Source organism: Mauremys reevesii, linkage group 2 (assembly GCF_016161935.1).
Source record: "Mauremys reevesii isolate NIE-2019 linkage group 2, ASM1616193v1, whole genome shotgun sequence".
Classification (NCBI taxonomy): Eukaryota; Metazoa; Chordata; order Testudines; family Geoemydidae; genus Mauremys; species Mauremys reevesii.
The window spans coordinates 134,531,002-134,546,285 of NC_052624.1; the positions used below are offsets into that span (position 1 = coordinate 134,531,002).

The window sequence follows — 15,284 nt, forward strand, 5'->3', positions numbered from 1 at the left end:
GATCAGGAGGTCAAGGAAGGGGGATGGGGCAGGAACTGCTGCCACACTCGGAGCGTAGGAATTCAGTCAGTGCCAAGGGCTCAGTACCTCCCCTCTACAAATAGTTTCCCTACTGAAAAGACTGGCCCCTCCTGTCATTGGCAGTCTGCATGCTATTGACGTCTTTCCTAGTGTCCTCTAGGTGCCCCCTTAGTTCTTCTTGAATGTGGTCAATTCATTGAACCAGGTCACTAGCCAGGAAGTTCGGAGAGGCCACTGGTAGTGTAGGATGAAATCAGGGAGAAATCTATAGTTAGCAAAAAAAAAAAAAAAAAGTGTCGTTGGCTTTGTGGTTTGCAAATTTGGAGCTGATCTGACCTCTCCGCTGAAGGTACACAGTCACGGGGGGTGAAGCGTGCTGTCTTCATCAGTTGATCTATGATAGTCAGTTCCACTATGTGGCCATTTGATTCAGGGAGTTCTGCAATGAAATCCATTTGCACTGGCTGCCCATGGCTGGGGCAAAGACATGAGGTGCCAAGGTATTCGGTGTGTGGTGCCTTGGTGCAAGTGCAGAATTCATGTGAGTCAACATATGTCTGAATTTCAACCCACATCTGGCACCACCAATCAAAGCAGGAGGTTAGACAGAGGTTATGAGGCACCCAAAGTGTCCTGCCAGGGAGCTGTCCTTGTTCGGATGTAGTACCTTCAACCGGGGACATCCTGGCAGAACATACAGGCGGCCCTCAGTAAATGTTATCGCATCCCACATGGAATGTTGTTTCTCATTCTCTGCTCCTGATTGTCCAGAGGGGTCCCCCATTCCCCGGCCACGGGTCATCCCAGGAGATTGATTAAATTAGCATGGTTAGAGCTTGAGGTCTGGTAGTATTAATCACATTGTAGGGCTTGAGGAGGAAGGGCTGTTCCTCACTAGCTTTCTCCCTTCTTGTTTATATTCTGCATTAGAGACCGGGGCGTCGGCCTGGCCATTCTTAGTTCCCAGTCCGTAGTTAAGTAATCTTGAAATTGAAGCAGGAAAAGAATAAGGTCTAGCTGAATTGTCCCTGATTCAATGCTTTGGCTTTTCACAATACTGGAGGCTTTTGTGATCAGTCCAAACTTGTGCTGGGTATCGAGTCCCCTTCAGCTACTGACATAAGTCTTCAAATGATGATTTTATCAGAACCCACTCATTGTCAAGGATCTCCTAGATTTGGTCTGTGGGGTGAGCCTCCAGGAGTGTTATGCACAGGGTTGCAGCAGGTGCTGGTAGCCATGCCTGAGCGAGCATGGCCCTAATTGTCATATTAGATGAGTCAACTTCCATGATGAATGCTTCAGTTGGAATGGTGTGCGCCAGAATAGGTGCAGCAGTGAAGGCAATTTTGAGCTGTTGAGGGCTTATTGGCCCTTGGGCGACCAAACAAATTTGACAGTCTTGTGGAGGAGAGCTACCATGGGGCTTCTTCGCTCTGAGAACCCTGGGCCGAAGCAGCAGTAAAACTGGGGAAACCTAGAAAGTGCTGCTCTTCTTGAGTACTTCAAGTTCCTCCTAGTAGTGAATGGCTTCCACCTTATTTGGATCATTCTTAACTCCTTCTGGGAAGAGGATGTACCCCAAAATCTCCGTGGAGAGTTGGCTAGAGGTGCACTTTTCCAATTTTGTATAGAGACCATTCTGCCACAACCTCTTCAGGTTCTGATGTGGGGCGTGTACTGCTCTGGGTTCTCCAAAAAGAAAAGTATGTCATCTAAATAGATGAGAATGTAGTGATCCAGAATGTCCCCAAATACATCACTGACGAAGTGTTGCAAGGTCACAGGACCCTTAGTCAGTCCAAATGGCATTACCAGACAGTGAAAGTGTCCATAATGTGTTTTGAAATCTGTCTTGCATTTGTCCCCCACCCAAATGAATGTTAGATTGTAAATCCTTGAAGGTCTAGTTTGATGAATACCCGTGCAGGTTTCATGTGATCCAACAATTCTGGGATTAAGATTAGGGGCTACTGGTTCCAAACTCTCACTTTGTTCAGGGGCTGGTAATCTACACAGAGGCGTAGAGTCCCACCTTTCTTCTTCCCAAAAAGGGCCAGGGCACCTGTGGGAAAATGCTTAGTAGCAAATAAACTCTTTGGACTGGTTTTCATGGCTGTACACAGGGAGAGCCATTAGTTCTGGTTTGGCCATTGCGTAAATATGGCCAAAGGCAACTTTTGCCCAAGGCTGTAGGTCAATAGGGCAGTCACAGTCTCAGTGCAGAGGCAATGTGTCCTCCTTTCTTTTAAAGATGTCCACAAAATCCTGGTATTTATCGGGAATGTTGGGTGTCAGAGCCAATAAAGGAGGAGTAGGTCTAGGGACGGAGGCTGGTTAAGGAAACCCCTACATGTTCAGTCATCTCCATCGAACCACTCCAGTTGGGGCACCACAGGGCTAGTCTCATGACCAACGCCATGGTTCACACCTGGTGTGACATGTCTCCTTTTGAATATGGGCCACTTACTTCCGGAAAACTCGCTTTTCTGCAAACAGTTGCACCACCTGATGTCAAATGCCACGTCTAATAATTAGGTCTAGTGGTTAGAGCGTACGTCACAGCTAGGTGTAGGATTGTGCCTGGGCTAAGAGTGGTGCTAGAATCAAGGTCCAGGGATGCGACAGGATCAAAACCGAGACCAGAGTCCAAGACAAACCAGAATCAGAGCCAGAGTCCAGATACAGGCGGAAGTTTGAAACCAGGCAGTCAGAGTTCGAGGACTTGGGGAGGCTCAGGAGGAGGAGGCAAGGTTGTAGCAGTTCGGTGGTGGGGCTGGAGTGAGGCTAGAGCAGGGCAAAGATAATATGAGCCGGAGTTGGTAGCTAACATCAAGAACCGAGAGTTACAGCTAGGTCAGCAGCGAGAGACTGGTCTGAGTGTCAAGCTGTGACAAAGTAGGACTGTTCTTGGTGTTTCCTCTGAAGACTGTGTGGGTGCCTCAGTTTTGGGCTGACACTCTGTCTCCTGGCAACTAATGGCCTGGGCCCTTCCCCGCTGCAAGGGGATGCTAAAGGTGTGGGAGAACAAAGAGGTCAGATGACGTCCTGGCCTGGGAAAGGAGGCTGAGGGGAGAGATGATTGCTCTTTATAAATGTATCAGAGGGATAAATATCAGGGAGGGAGAGGAATTATTTAAGCTCAGTACCAATGTGGACACAAGAACAACTGGATATAAACTGGACAGTAGGAAGTTTAAATTTGAAATTAGAAGAAGGTTTCTAACCATTAGAGGAGTGAAGTTCTGAAACAGCCTTCCAAGGGGAGCAGTGGGGGCAAAAGACGTATCTGGCTTCAAGACTAAGCTTGATAAGTTTATGGAGGGGATGGTATGATGGGATAGCCTAATTTTGGCAATTAATTGATCTTTGATTATTAGCAGGTAAATATGCCCAATGGTCTGTGATGGGATGTTAGATGGGATGGGATCTGAGTTACTACAGAGAATTCTTTCCTGGGTGCTGGCTGGTGAGTCTTGCCCACATGCTCAGGGTTTAACTGATCGCCATATTTGGGGTTGGGAAGGAATTTTCCTCCAGGGCAGATTGGCAGAGGCCCTGGAGGTTTTCCCCTTCCTCAGCAGCGTGGGGCACAGGTCACTTGCTGGAGGATTCTCTGCACCTTGAGCTCTTTAACCACGATTTGAGGACTTCAGTAACTCAGACATAGGTTAGGAGTTTGTTACAGGAGTGGGTGGGTGAGAGTTTGTGGCCTGCATTGTGCAGGAGGTCAGACTAGATGACCATAATTGTCCCTTCTGACTTTGTCTATGACTTCTATGAATTCTATGAAAGGAACTCAGCAGAGAAGGAGGGGCTGGAGGGGGTTTCAGTTGGGAGCTGGCTGGGGATGGGAAGTGAGGGCAGATGGGGTTGTCTGGCTCACTGGGCCCCCGGATGGACCCGGCTGAGGGGTCCCATTCTCTGTACCTACAAGCTCTGTTTTAGACCGTGTTCCTGTCATCTAATAAACCTCTATTTTAGTGACTGGCTAATAGTCAAGTCTGACTGCGAAGTGGGGGTGCATGCAGAACCCTCTGGCTTCCCCAGGACCCCGCCAGGGCAGACTGGCTGTGGGAAGCACACGGAGGGACTTATGCTGAATGCTCCAATCTCAGACCCAGGAAGATGAAGCCGTGTAAGCTTCTTGCCCTGAAGACAGTCTGCTCCAGGGGAGAGGAGGCTCCCCAAAGTCCTGACTGGGTTTGTGGGGAGCAGTTCCAGAGTATGAGTGATGTGTCCTCTTCATTATTTACCACTCCCCCAAGCTTTCTGTCATTGGAAGATTTTACAGTGATGACTGTGTATTTGCTTACATGTCACTGATCAAAATGTTAGTGTACATCCAAGAATCAATCCCTGCAGGACCCTACTAGAAAGACACCCACTCGACAATGATTCCTTATTTACAATTACGTTTTGAGACCTATTAGGTAGCCAGTTACTAAGGGGTGGAGTCCGAGGTGGGACATTTTTCTGCCAACTTACCTTCTGTTTTACGAGCCTAGAGCCTAGAGCTGGCAACATATGGATCAGATTGAACAGGTTCCAGCCCTCACTGAGAATCTTACCTTCTACCCAGGGAATGTCTGCTTTCTACAAAATCAACATAGAAAGGAGAACACTCCCGAAGAAGCTCCTCCTTAGCACTCGGGTGCGTGACCACAAATCCTCTCTTAGTCCTCTAGGAGAGACCGCGAGAAGGAGGCTTCCTGCAGCAAGGCTACAGGGGTCTCCCAGTTTCCCCCTACCCTGCATCCCTGTGCTGCCTGGCTGAGGTTAAGGGTGCTGTGTGAGGTCACAGCCTCCTCGCCACCTTTGCCCAATAGGCTAAGTTCCTGCGAAAGGCCCTTGTGAAGTCACTCAAAAATCCCCCTTCAGAACCAGAGCCTGTCAACCAGGCTAGGGGCCTGAATCCCTCCATGCACCTTTTGTGCCCAGCTACACCATCCACTGCAGCGTGTGGGGAAACAGGCCATAAATCTTTATCTTCTGATCCCTGAGTGCAGCACAAGCCTAGAGGTACAGTCGTCTCTGGGACAAGAGCACCAAGTGATGCTCAGCTACACTCTAACAAGGCCCAGGTGGGAGTCCTTCCATTAGCTTCCATGGGCCTGGAATCAGAGAAGAAGCTAATCGAGATGGGGGAGTCACAGAGAATGGTGCTGTTCCCATGTCTCCTGTCCCTCCTGGGGCAAAGGGCCAGCCCTCGGAGCTGAGTATATGCAAAGACATAGCTCTGTGCTGCTGTGCACAGCCCGGCTAGGTGCTGCGTGGGCAGTCAGGGGAGGGCTCTGACTTACGTGTGGGCTCAGAAAATAGTATTGTCATATGGGAGACAGGATCTTGCAGTCTGTGCTCTCTAGGATGAGATCCATGGGGCCTGAGTGGACCACGTGCCCATAGGTGAGGAGCAGGAGCAGGAGGCTTCTCAGCTGCTTGATGGAAGCTGGCTCCTGAGAATTGCAAAGGAAAGAGTGAGGAGGCGGGATGGCCTCCAGCTACTCCTAACTCACAAATGGGGCCAGGGGAGGATTTTTCACCCAGCCGGCTTAGCAACCAAAGGCTACTCTGCTGAGCTGAATTGCCTGGACTCCGAGACCCTTCCCAGCTCCCCAGGACTTGGTGGCTGAGGTGACCTGGCAGCCGAAGGGGGCGCACTAGCAGCTGCTTTAATTCAGCCTAGCTCCAGAGATGTCACTGGGACTACAGTGGATTGCACAGGCCCAGAGAGTTACTGGGAAGGTGGTGGTGGTGGTGCGAGGGGAATATCAGACACGCCAGCCCTGGTGAGTCTGCCAGGAAGGTCTGTGAAATAGCCCAGATCAGGAGAAGACCAAGGGTCTGTTCTGCTGAGAAATGTGTCAGCTGGAGCTGATGGTATGGCAGTGTCTTTTGGGCCTTCTCTGAGCCTTCTTTATGGGGCTGGTGGAGCATGTCTGAGCTCCCCAGGAGATACCCTGGAGAGCTTATACAACAGGACCCACCTTCCCCCCTGGATCTACCCCATTGTGCTGTGACTGCAGCTCCATGGAGGAGTAAGGAAAGGGCTCCCTCCACGGAGGCTGAGCCACTGCTTGGAAATTCAGCTCTTCATTGAACAGGCTTCTGGGAAGCAGAGTCCTCCCTGGCAGGTCCCTTTACCTGCAAATGCTGGTGAAGGGATGGATGAAAGAGCAGAGACGCTAGGTGGGACCATACCTCCAGAGAGCCACCGGCAGAAGGCTGGAACTTCACCCTGCTGACGAACTCCTCCCAGTGCTCCAGGATGGCGAAAATCTCGCCTAGGTGTTGCCTAGCACACAGCCCAAGCACTTGGGCAAATCTCTGAGAGACAGAAAGATGGAGGTTGGGAATGCTGAGCAATACGCCAAGGGGCCAGGATGGGCTCTCAAAGTCATCACCATGGGCATGGGTATAAGGAAGATCTTTTCAATCCACTGGACCTTGTCCAAGGCAGAATATACACATGTGGCATCAGGGGATTGACAAGGAATGAGGGATCTCTTGACCGTGGAGGAGCAAAGACCTCACCTCTCTTTCCTCTTCTTCTCAGAAATCAACCATCTCCACCAGAAGCCATAGCTGGGGCTTGATTCTTTCTGCTGGAAAAACCATCAGCACGGTGCCCCAGCACTTGGAGAGGAAGCTCTGCGAAAGAGACACCGTCAAGCTGGATGCATTGGGCACGGCCTGGCATGCACAGAGCCCACTGGGTATAGTTCTCTGCTTCACTGGCCCCAAGCTGCCCCTGGGTAGCGACTGCTGTTCTGAACTAGGCACTGACCCCCAATTCCTTCCAGGACACCGACCTTGTCACTGGGACGCTTATCACTGTGGGCAGCTGGCACCTGATACTAGCGATGAACCAGCCCAGCCAGGTATGGTCCGAGATGAAGAAGAGAAGGTCTTCCAGGAACTGCCAGGGAAAGAAGAGCCAGTTAGAACTGAGAGGGGCCAAGAAACTGGTCCTCTCAATAGCTCCAGCCAGGGACCCACCACAGCTGGGAGGGAAGGGGAGAGGAAGAGGGAGCGTGTACTGTCACCCCCCACGTCTCGCCCAATGCTTGTGAATCCTTATGACCTGCCCCTGGTGCTTCTCCAATTGTATCTGCTGGGCTCAGCCCCTTCCTCTGTCCCACAATGCAGTGCTGCTGAGCAGTAGCGTAGCTAGTGGGATGTATCAGAAGCAGCTTCTTCTCCTCCCCACATTTTTAAAAAAGTGGTGCCTCACGGGCTCCCCTCTGAATGGCCTGCCCGGCTTCTGCCCCGCCCCCACCGATCAGCTGTGTCTCCCAGCAGGAGGAATATAGCTGATTGCGGGGCGGAAGCAGCGCCTGCCGGCCAGCACTGCCAGCAACACGGCCGAAGGAGCTGTGGGGCGGGCGGCTGCGGCAGGCCGGCGTGGAAGCAGCTCGCTCGGACCGCGCCTGGTGGGGCTCGCTGCCTTGTTCCCCCACCCCCCAAGAGGTAGGGCCAGTGCTGAGCTGGGTTGGTGCTGCACGTGGCGAGCCCCTCCCAGGCTCTCCCGGTCCCGGGGGCAGCTCCAGCCCCCTCTGCACAGAGAGCCCCGGGGACTCCAGCCAACTCCCATCCCCAGTAAACCCTCCCCAAGCTCCATACCCCGTGTACCCCTCCCATGTACCCCGTGCCCCTGCCTTTCCCTCCCCTTCACCTCCCCTCGTACCTCCGTCCTCTGCCAGCCTCCCTGTACAGCCATGGGGGGGCAGCATGGCCGGGGGGCGCACAGCGTGGCCGCAGTGTGGCCGGAGGAGCCAGCCGAGGGGGCATGGCATGGCTGGAGGAGCCGGGGGCATGGCCGGAGGAGGAGCCAAGAGGGGGGCGCCTTTTTTATGTTTGCTTGCTCCCCCTGCTGTTAAAACCTGGCTATGCCACTGCTGCTGAGGAGCCTCTTAATCCTGCCTCAGCGTGGGCAGGCTGGATTAGAAGTTCCTTCCCAGCCCTCCATTTCTCTGACCCTTACCTGCAGCAGCTGCTGCTCCCACTCCCTCTGGCAGAAGCAGGTCTTGTGATCTGGAAGAGATGGGCAGGTCAGTTTCCTTTGTGTTTAGACCCTTCTACTGGGGAGCAGCCTACAACACGGCTCTTGTTTGGCAGGAGGTGGGGAGGAGCTGCCAACTCACGGGCCCCGAGCGGACCCACGGCTCTTTGCAAATCGCTGATAGACAACAATGCTCCTCAGACCCAGAGCCCTTCATGTGAAACACCCAGGAGTTCTGCTTGCCAAGATCCTTCCCCAGGGTATGAGGGGTCAGATAAAGGTTAAATACAGTCCTGGAAAGGATCCTTCCTGTCTGGGCACGGGGGGCTGGGCTTGATGAACCAAGGGATATGATTCTGACGTGATCCTCTCTGATTCCAAGGTCACATCATCATATTATGCTGGATTCAGAGGGAGGCCCTGGCCTCTCCCTCTCTGAGCCCAGCACCACAGTGTCCCCTCCCTTCGCTCCTGCAAGGGGAGACACTCCCTCCTCACCTTCCGGGTAAAGGAGCATGTCCGTCATGTAGTTATCCCAGCATCGGCCCGACCCAGCCTGGAACCTGCTGATCAGCTGGAAGGGGAGGAACATGGCTGCCCTTCCGACCTGCACCATCATATACGAAGATGCAGCGAGCACCTGGCGGACAAAGAGGCAGAGGTGGCTGTAGCCCTCCCTTGCAAGGCAGTGTGAGAAGGGAGCTCCCTACGGGTGCAGGGGGAGAGCTCAGTGATGGAGGGAAGGAGACAGCAGGGAGGTGGAGCTGACAACCAGGACAGGATTGAGATGGATATTTCAGTTGATCAGGGACACTCCATGGACCAGCTATTGGCTCCTTCCATCCTCTCACTCCTGGGCTGGCTCTAGCTCAGATGAAAGGAGACAGGATTATCTAGAGGCTGTCAGGCAGCTGCTGGGTCAGATCCTTGGCCTAGGTCACAGCAGCACAAGGGGAGCTTGAAGCAGCCCGAAAGAGGCAGCTGGGCATAAAGGGAATCCCCAGCTGCCCCTTGGTAAGGGAGGATGCTGGAGGCCAGGGGGCAGGAGGGGGCCTGCACAAGAGTCCCTAAGGGCTCATTCCAGCTGGCTTATATTGGAGCCATCCAAGGGCTGCACTAACTTGTGCTGGGGGACCTGGTCCAGCCCCAGGATCAGGGGAGCCAGGAAGGCGGCTGGCTCAGAGAGCTCGCTGGTTCTGTTAAATGCCGAGAGGTGCTGGGTCGATGTGCAATGAACGTGAGGAATGTGACGAGCCAGCTCCTCTGGGGGCTGTGGGGAGAAGAGCCACCACGCATTGCATGCCAGCTCCAGGAGTGGCCCCTTCCCACTGAGGCTAAGGAAACCTCCTGGCTGTGGGTTACTCACCAGCAGCCGAGCCAGTAGCTCCTGGGGTAGTGGCCCTGTGGCTTGACCGACACCCTGTGAACAGAAATGGGGGACATCCCATCAGGCTCTGGAGGGATCTTTTGCATTAATCTCTGAGCTCTACCTGTGTCCTTGACGGCTGGCTGTGTCCTTGCAGTGAGATGGAAGCAGAGCCAAGAGCTGACCCCCACCCCCACCTGGGGGCAGACGCCTCTCGCTACAGGACTAAGAGCGGGTGGATAAGATACTGGGATTCACCTCTGTTCTCCTTGCCGCACCTCCTGGCCAAGGGTAGCCTGCCTTCCTCCTGCATCCTCTTTACCACCCTAACCAACATCTGCAGGAGGAGAGGCAGGGCTGGTCCATGGGCTGCTGGGCTCAGCTGAAGCAGCAGCCCAGGCCATAAAACCTGCAGAGCACAGAAAAGCCATCTCAGTACGGAAATATCCTCCTCCTGCACCAGCTCTCTCTTTCCTACACTAGACAGGACCCCTGGCCTTGCCACCGCCAGCCAGACCTCTCTACCCAGCCTGAACCATGCAGCGATCCCCACTCCCTTCACACCTGTCAGTGTCTGCCTCCAGCACCAAATCACATGACACATGACTGACCCCCACCCCGCCGCCTTTTGTTGAGTGTAGCCTTATCATTGGCAGCACAGTATTTCCTAACTCCAGTCCCACTTGGAAAGGCCGTGTTCTCACGGCGTGAATGCAATACACCAGCTTGATCAATAAAGAGGAGACTAGGAAACCAATCCTATCAAGTGAAGCCATAACAGGCGCTCAGGGAGGTTTGAGCTCTGACCTTCACATCCCCACACAGACCTGTGCCACTTGAACCACAGACGCAATGGCTGTCTGCTGTGTGGACAGGAGAGGGACTTAACACACACTATGCCAGAGGGTTACACAACTCTTTGCTAGCCAGTATAGAAGAGTGGAGATCAGGAACCCCCGGGGATCTATCCCCACCTGTAGTAACTAAAGCACGTATATTTGGCATGCTCAATCTGAAAGACAGCATAGCAGAGTGCACAATACTTGGGTCTGCCTTGTTAGAAATGTGGCTTCTAGTCTCAGCTCAGCCTGGAGTGACCTTGCGCAATGTTGCTGTTCAGTGTGGGGAGGGGACTGGCTAATACTTGACTGCTCAGGCTTGGGTTCTGAGGCCTGGGTCAGTAATCAGGTCTGTGCCATGTGTGGAAACATAAGCAATAGTCAGCAGAGATGAGATGTGGATGTGGTGTCTCCCAGCTCAGTGGACTCTCCCTTGGGCACCAGGGTAGTGTGGGTGAAAGGCAGGAAATCCTGGGCTAGGGTTGGCATTTGCAAAACAAGAATGTGATGGGCTGTATAGACCCCACCCTGGAACAGAAAGGAAAAGTTAACAGAGGGACCGACAAAGAGGGACTGAGCTATGGAAGCTACAGAACCAGCATGACTGACCACAGGGGATGCTAGAGCGGAAGAGCCCCTGTGACACCAAACCCTGGCATGCAGGGGCACTCAGCCGGTGAGTGGTCCCTGTTCCAAAAAACCAGGTCTGGCTCAGATCCGGGGTCCATTTTCCCCAACCCCAGGATGTTCTGGAGCAGGGAGGCTCAGATAAATAAGTCTGGCTGGGGCCTGTCTCATCGAAAAGCTCAGACCCACAGAGGCCTGCGTCCAATGGAGAGAGGCAGGGTCACCTACATTGGCCATTCTGGGGGAGTCACCCAGGCACTGCAGGGTGCTGGAGCAGAGCTGGCGGACCTCCAGCTCCATGGTGCGCCTCCTGTCTGCTTCCTCCTGAGGGTGAGAAATAAGGGAGACATCAGGGAGTTTAAGATTCAGTGGAGATCTCCGTGCCACGGTAACTCTAGTGGGCATGGCAGGGGGTGAAAATGGGGCTTGAAGGGAAAAGGCGCAACCCTGGCTGTGACTGTGCCATAACCAGCCCAGGGTCTGTGTGGAGCCAGGTCTAGGCTCCTCCCCTCTGCCTGGGGAAAACTAGATCCATCATGGCTTAGTCTCCTGTAGGGTGGATGAGCACAGTTGGGCGAGAGAAGGAGGAAGCCAGGGGTCCTGCCCTCCCAGCCTGAGGGACAGAGCCCAGATGGCAGCTGGGAGAGGGAGCAGAGAAAATGGGCTGGGAGGAAAAAACACTGTCATCTATTTGTCATCATCTTCCATCAGTAGATGGAGGGCGCCATCCCCAGTTCCATCTGCTTCCCAAGCCCTATTTGCTGCCCATCGCCTGCCACTCCCCATCTGCAGCTGCCCCTCCTTCCCTGTCCCTTGATGTTCTGTCCCGTTCACAGACTCCCATCGCTAAGGTCTCTGCGGATTTTTACCGTGCTGTCGAGGATCAGGGTGCACTGACGCACCAAGAAGTCAATTAAAGGTCTTGATGCAGATTTCTCCAAGAGCCCATGTGCCCCCATTGTCCGTATAAAAGAAGCAAGGGCTTCTCTGACCTGCCAGACCCAGACAGAAACAGAAATGATTTGCACACAGTGTGGAGGGACCTTGTCCCCTCCCAGTCCAGGCTGGGATCCTTTCTCAGCGGGGTGTTTGGGGAAATGCTGCTAGGCAGTCCAGAGATGGGAATGCAGCCGGAGCCCTGCTGGGATTCTTTCCCCCACCTTCTGCCCTACACTATGGAGCACTGATGGGTCATGGGTTTCAATGCACAGGGTCCCAGCAGGCTCTGCACTGGCAGGCAGACATTCGCTAGCTTTGGCCGCATTGGCCATGGTTCCAGACTCACCTATATGCTTGTGCTCTGCAGGATTGGCCCTAGGGCTGTGAACAGCTTCTCTGTATGGTGTGTCATTTCGGAAACTGTAAGAGACACAGACACACGGCTCGGCAGGGCTGATGTTAAACCGGGGTGTGCAGGGACCTGAGATCTCAGGAACCTTAGAGCAACCTCAATGTCCCTACATGACCCTGCCGGCAGGTTACCCCCATGGGTAACCATCTGCATCTGCCCACACTTGCAGTTCCAGCAGTGATTGTCCTCTCTCATTGCCGCAGCATCGGCTGAGGGGCTGCAGGACTTGGATTATCTACTGCAGACAGGTACAAATGACCCCAATGAGGCCCAGTGCTAAGCACTGTTAATTGCACAAAAGGCCATAACACATCTAAAGACGAGGCCTGGTACCTCTGTACCATCTGTGCCATGGGCACTTCCCCAGTGTGCTGTGGATTTCCCGCTCTCTCCTCACTCACTCTGCTCTTCCTTGGCTTTTCCTCGTCCTCACTGATTGGGGCGAGCTGTCCCCTGGGTGAGCCAGAGGCCTTTCGCTTGGTGCCTAAAATGAACAGAAGGAAACTAAGTTTGCTCTTAAGCAAAGTAAGCAGTCATGGGATTAGAGGGAGGGTCCCCTCATGGACTGTAGCTGGTTAAAAGGCAGGAAACGGTAAGAATACATTTTCAGTTTTCACAATGAGGTAAATAATGGGGTCCCCAAAGATCTGTACTGGGGCCTTTGCTGTTCAGGGGTAAAACAGTGAGGTGGCAAAATCTGTGGATGATACAAAATTACTCACCATTCAGTCTCAAGCAGACTGCAAAGAGTTCCAAAGAGATCTCACTAAACTGGTGACTGGGCAACAAAATGGCAGATGAAATTCAGTGTTGATGAGTGCAAAGTAACGCACATTGGAAAACATAATCCCACATACAAAATGACGGGGTCTAAATTAGCTGTTACCACTCAAGAACGAGATCTTGGAGTCATCGTGGATAGTTCTCCGTAAACATCCACTCAATGTGCAGCGGCAGCCAAAAGAGCTAACAGAATGTTGGTAATCGTTAGCAAAGGGGTAGATAATGAGACAGAAAATATCATATTGCCTGTATATAAATCCATGGTATATTAGAAATGGAAAAGATACAGAGAAGGGCAACAAAAATGATTAGCGGGATGGAGCAGCTTCCATATGAGGAGAGATTAAAAAGACTGGGACTGTTCAGCCTAGACAAGAGACAACTAAGGGGAGGCATGATAGAGGTCTATAAAATCATGATGGTGTGGAGAAAATGACTAGGGAAGTGTTATTTACCCCGACATAACACATGAACCAGGGGTCAGCCAATGAAATTAATAGGCAGTGGGTTTAAAACAAACAAAGGGAAGTATTTCTTCACACAATGCACAATCAACCTGTGGAACTCATTGCCAGGGGATGCTGTGAAGTCCAAAAGTATAATTGGGTTTTAAAAGAACTAGATAAATTCAAGGAGGATAGGTCCATTCATGGCTATTAGCCAAGATGGTCAGGGATGCAATCCCATGCTCTGGGTGTCCCTAAACCTCTGACGGCCAGAAGTTGGAACTGGATGACAAGGGATGGATACTTTGATAATTGCTCTGTTCTGTTCATTCCTCTGAAGCACCTGGCATTGGCCACTGTCAGAAGACAGGTACCGGGCTAGATGGACCATTGGTCTGACCCAGCATGGCCGTTCTTATGAAGAGCCCCTGGGGAGCTGAGCTGGTAGAGGGAGCTGCCTGGTGGGTCAGTTCCCCCTTTACTGGCACCCGGGCTGCCCAGTGGTGATTCCAGTGCTGCCCTATGGCAGCAGGGCTTTAGCCCAGTGTGGGATGACACGGAGGCTCGTGGAGCGCAGGGCAGTGGCTTATGTGCATGTGCAGAGCAGGGCACAGAGCCTGGGTGGAGTCTCTTCTTGCCCTCTCAGCACTGGGGTTTTGCTGTCACTGTGGCTGCTTTCCCCGCCTTTATTCCTGGCACTCAGTACTGGGCATGGGCCTACCTGGATCAGGAGGTTCAGCACAGAAAGTGCTGCAGTGGCTGCCCACTCCTGCAGCCAGGGTTTGTGGTCCCGGGTCTTGTTTTTGGGCCTCCTTCTGCTCCTCTGTGTCTGTGGATACAGGCAGAGGGTGGGTTAATTTCCCGCAATCATGGTCACTAATAGAATTCCCTGGGGGCGACAGGGACATACAACTGTGTGGGAACTGTCTGCACCTTATGGAACCCCTGGTGAGGGATTTCCACCAATCACTGCCCAGACAGTGTCATGTTACTTAACTCTGAGATTGGGCATTTCCTCTTCCACTCCCTTTACAAACATCACCCACACCTTCCAGACCCCAGTGAAGATTGTGAGTCTTGTTAGCCCCATTATGAAGCTAGGAAAACTGAGGCACTGAATGATCCTTTGCACACTGGGATGGAACTTCCTGATGGGACAGAAATAGAAATGTGGTGATTTGTCACAGCGAAAGGCTGTCGACTCCTACCTGAGACAGAAGAGTCAGTGGGGCCTGGCTGGATGGAGTCCGGATTTGTCCTGTCCCTTCGGAAAGGTGTCCGTCCTGTAATTCAGAAGGGCAGTGGTGGGGTGAGGTGTCATGTGACTGATTCTATGTAAGGGCAATAGGAATCAGAGGGGAACGGGGGTAAACCTGTATCGTGGGGGCCTCTTCTGGGCACAGTTCCTACTCGCCAATAGTCTGAGTCAGTCTTTGGCAGAGACGGTCCAAAAGCCCCATATTGACTCCTAAGACAAGAACCAATATAAACAGATCACAGGAGTTTCTCTTCTACTGCACAGACCTCTGAACATTCACACCTCACTCTTAGGAGGCCAAGCTAGCGCTCTGGTGCCCAGTGCTCCGCATTGCCTGGTGGAATGAGACCCAGGCTCAAATCTCTGGGCTGGTCTGCAGCTCCCAAGAGGGCTGGAATTGCTCCAAGTGGAGGGGACCTCCATTTACATGGGGAGGCTCTCTGCTTGACTAGGGGCTTTGAAGGGGATTCCACTGGGTTCCCCACAGCCAGAAGGACGTAACTCATGAGCTGGAGAACCCCAAGGAGCCAGAGAGATTGTGAGGCTCAGCTGGAGGTAGATGCACAGAGCTGCAGCACTGAAATGTGGGAT

General features: G+C 52.9%; 1 protein-coding gene and 1 long non-coding RNA gene across 10 annotated transcripts in view; one reads left to right on the forward strand and one right to left on the reverse strand.

The window, feature by feature from the left end:
* LOC120396362 (maestro heat-like repeat-containing protein family member 1) overlaps positions 1-15,284 on the reverse strand; it is a 393,738-nt gene that overhangs the window by 369,681 nt on the left and 8,773 nt on the right. For 4 of the 9 annotated variants that reach the window (XM_039521149.1, XM_039521145.1, XM_039521150.1 and 1 more), the window contains 9 exons: positions 14,644-14,718; positions 14,157-14,264; positions 12,608-12,690; positions 11,725-11,847; positions 11,084-11,179; positions 9,390-9,443; positions 8,522-8,663; positions 8,006-8,055; positions 6,760-6,940 (listed from right to left, as the gene is read on the reverse strand). In XM_039521149.1, the coding sequence (XP_039377083.1) occupies positions 6,797-6,940; positions 8,006-8,055; positions 8,522-8,663; positions 9,390-9,443; positions 11,084-11,179; positions 11,725-11,847; positions 12,608-12,690; positions 14,157-14,264; positions 14,644-14,718 (875 nt within the window). In that variant the 3' untranslated portion in view covers positions 6,760-6,796. Of the gene's footprint in view, positions 1-5,896; positions 6,941-8,005; positions 8,056-8,426; positions 8,664-9,389; positions 9,444-9,647; positions 9,799-11,083; positions 11,180-11,724; positions 11,848-12,607; positions 12,691-14,156; positions 14,265-14,643; positions 14,719-14,849; positions 14,904-15,284 lie in introns of those variants that run through there. The other 5 variants (XM_039521143.1, XM_039521146.1, XM_039521142.1 and 2 more) reach the window with 5 other exon arrangements.
* On the forward strand, positions 7,365-8,538 carry LOC120396373. The gene is made up of 3 exons (XR_005593084.1): positions 7,365-7,491; positions 8,140-8,283; positions 8,406-8,538. It is a non-coding gene; the product is annotated as an uncharacterized LOC120396373 (long non-coding RNA).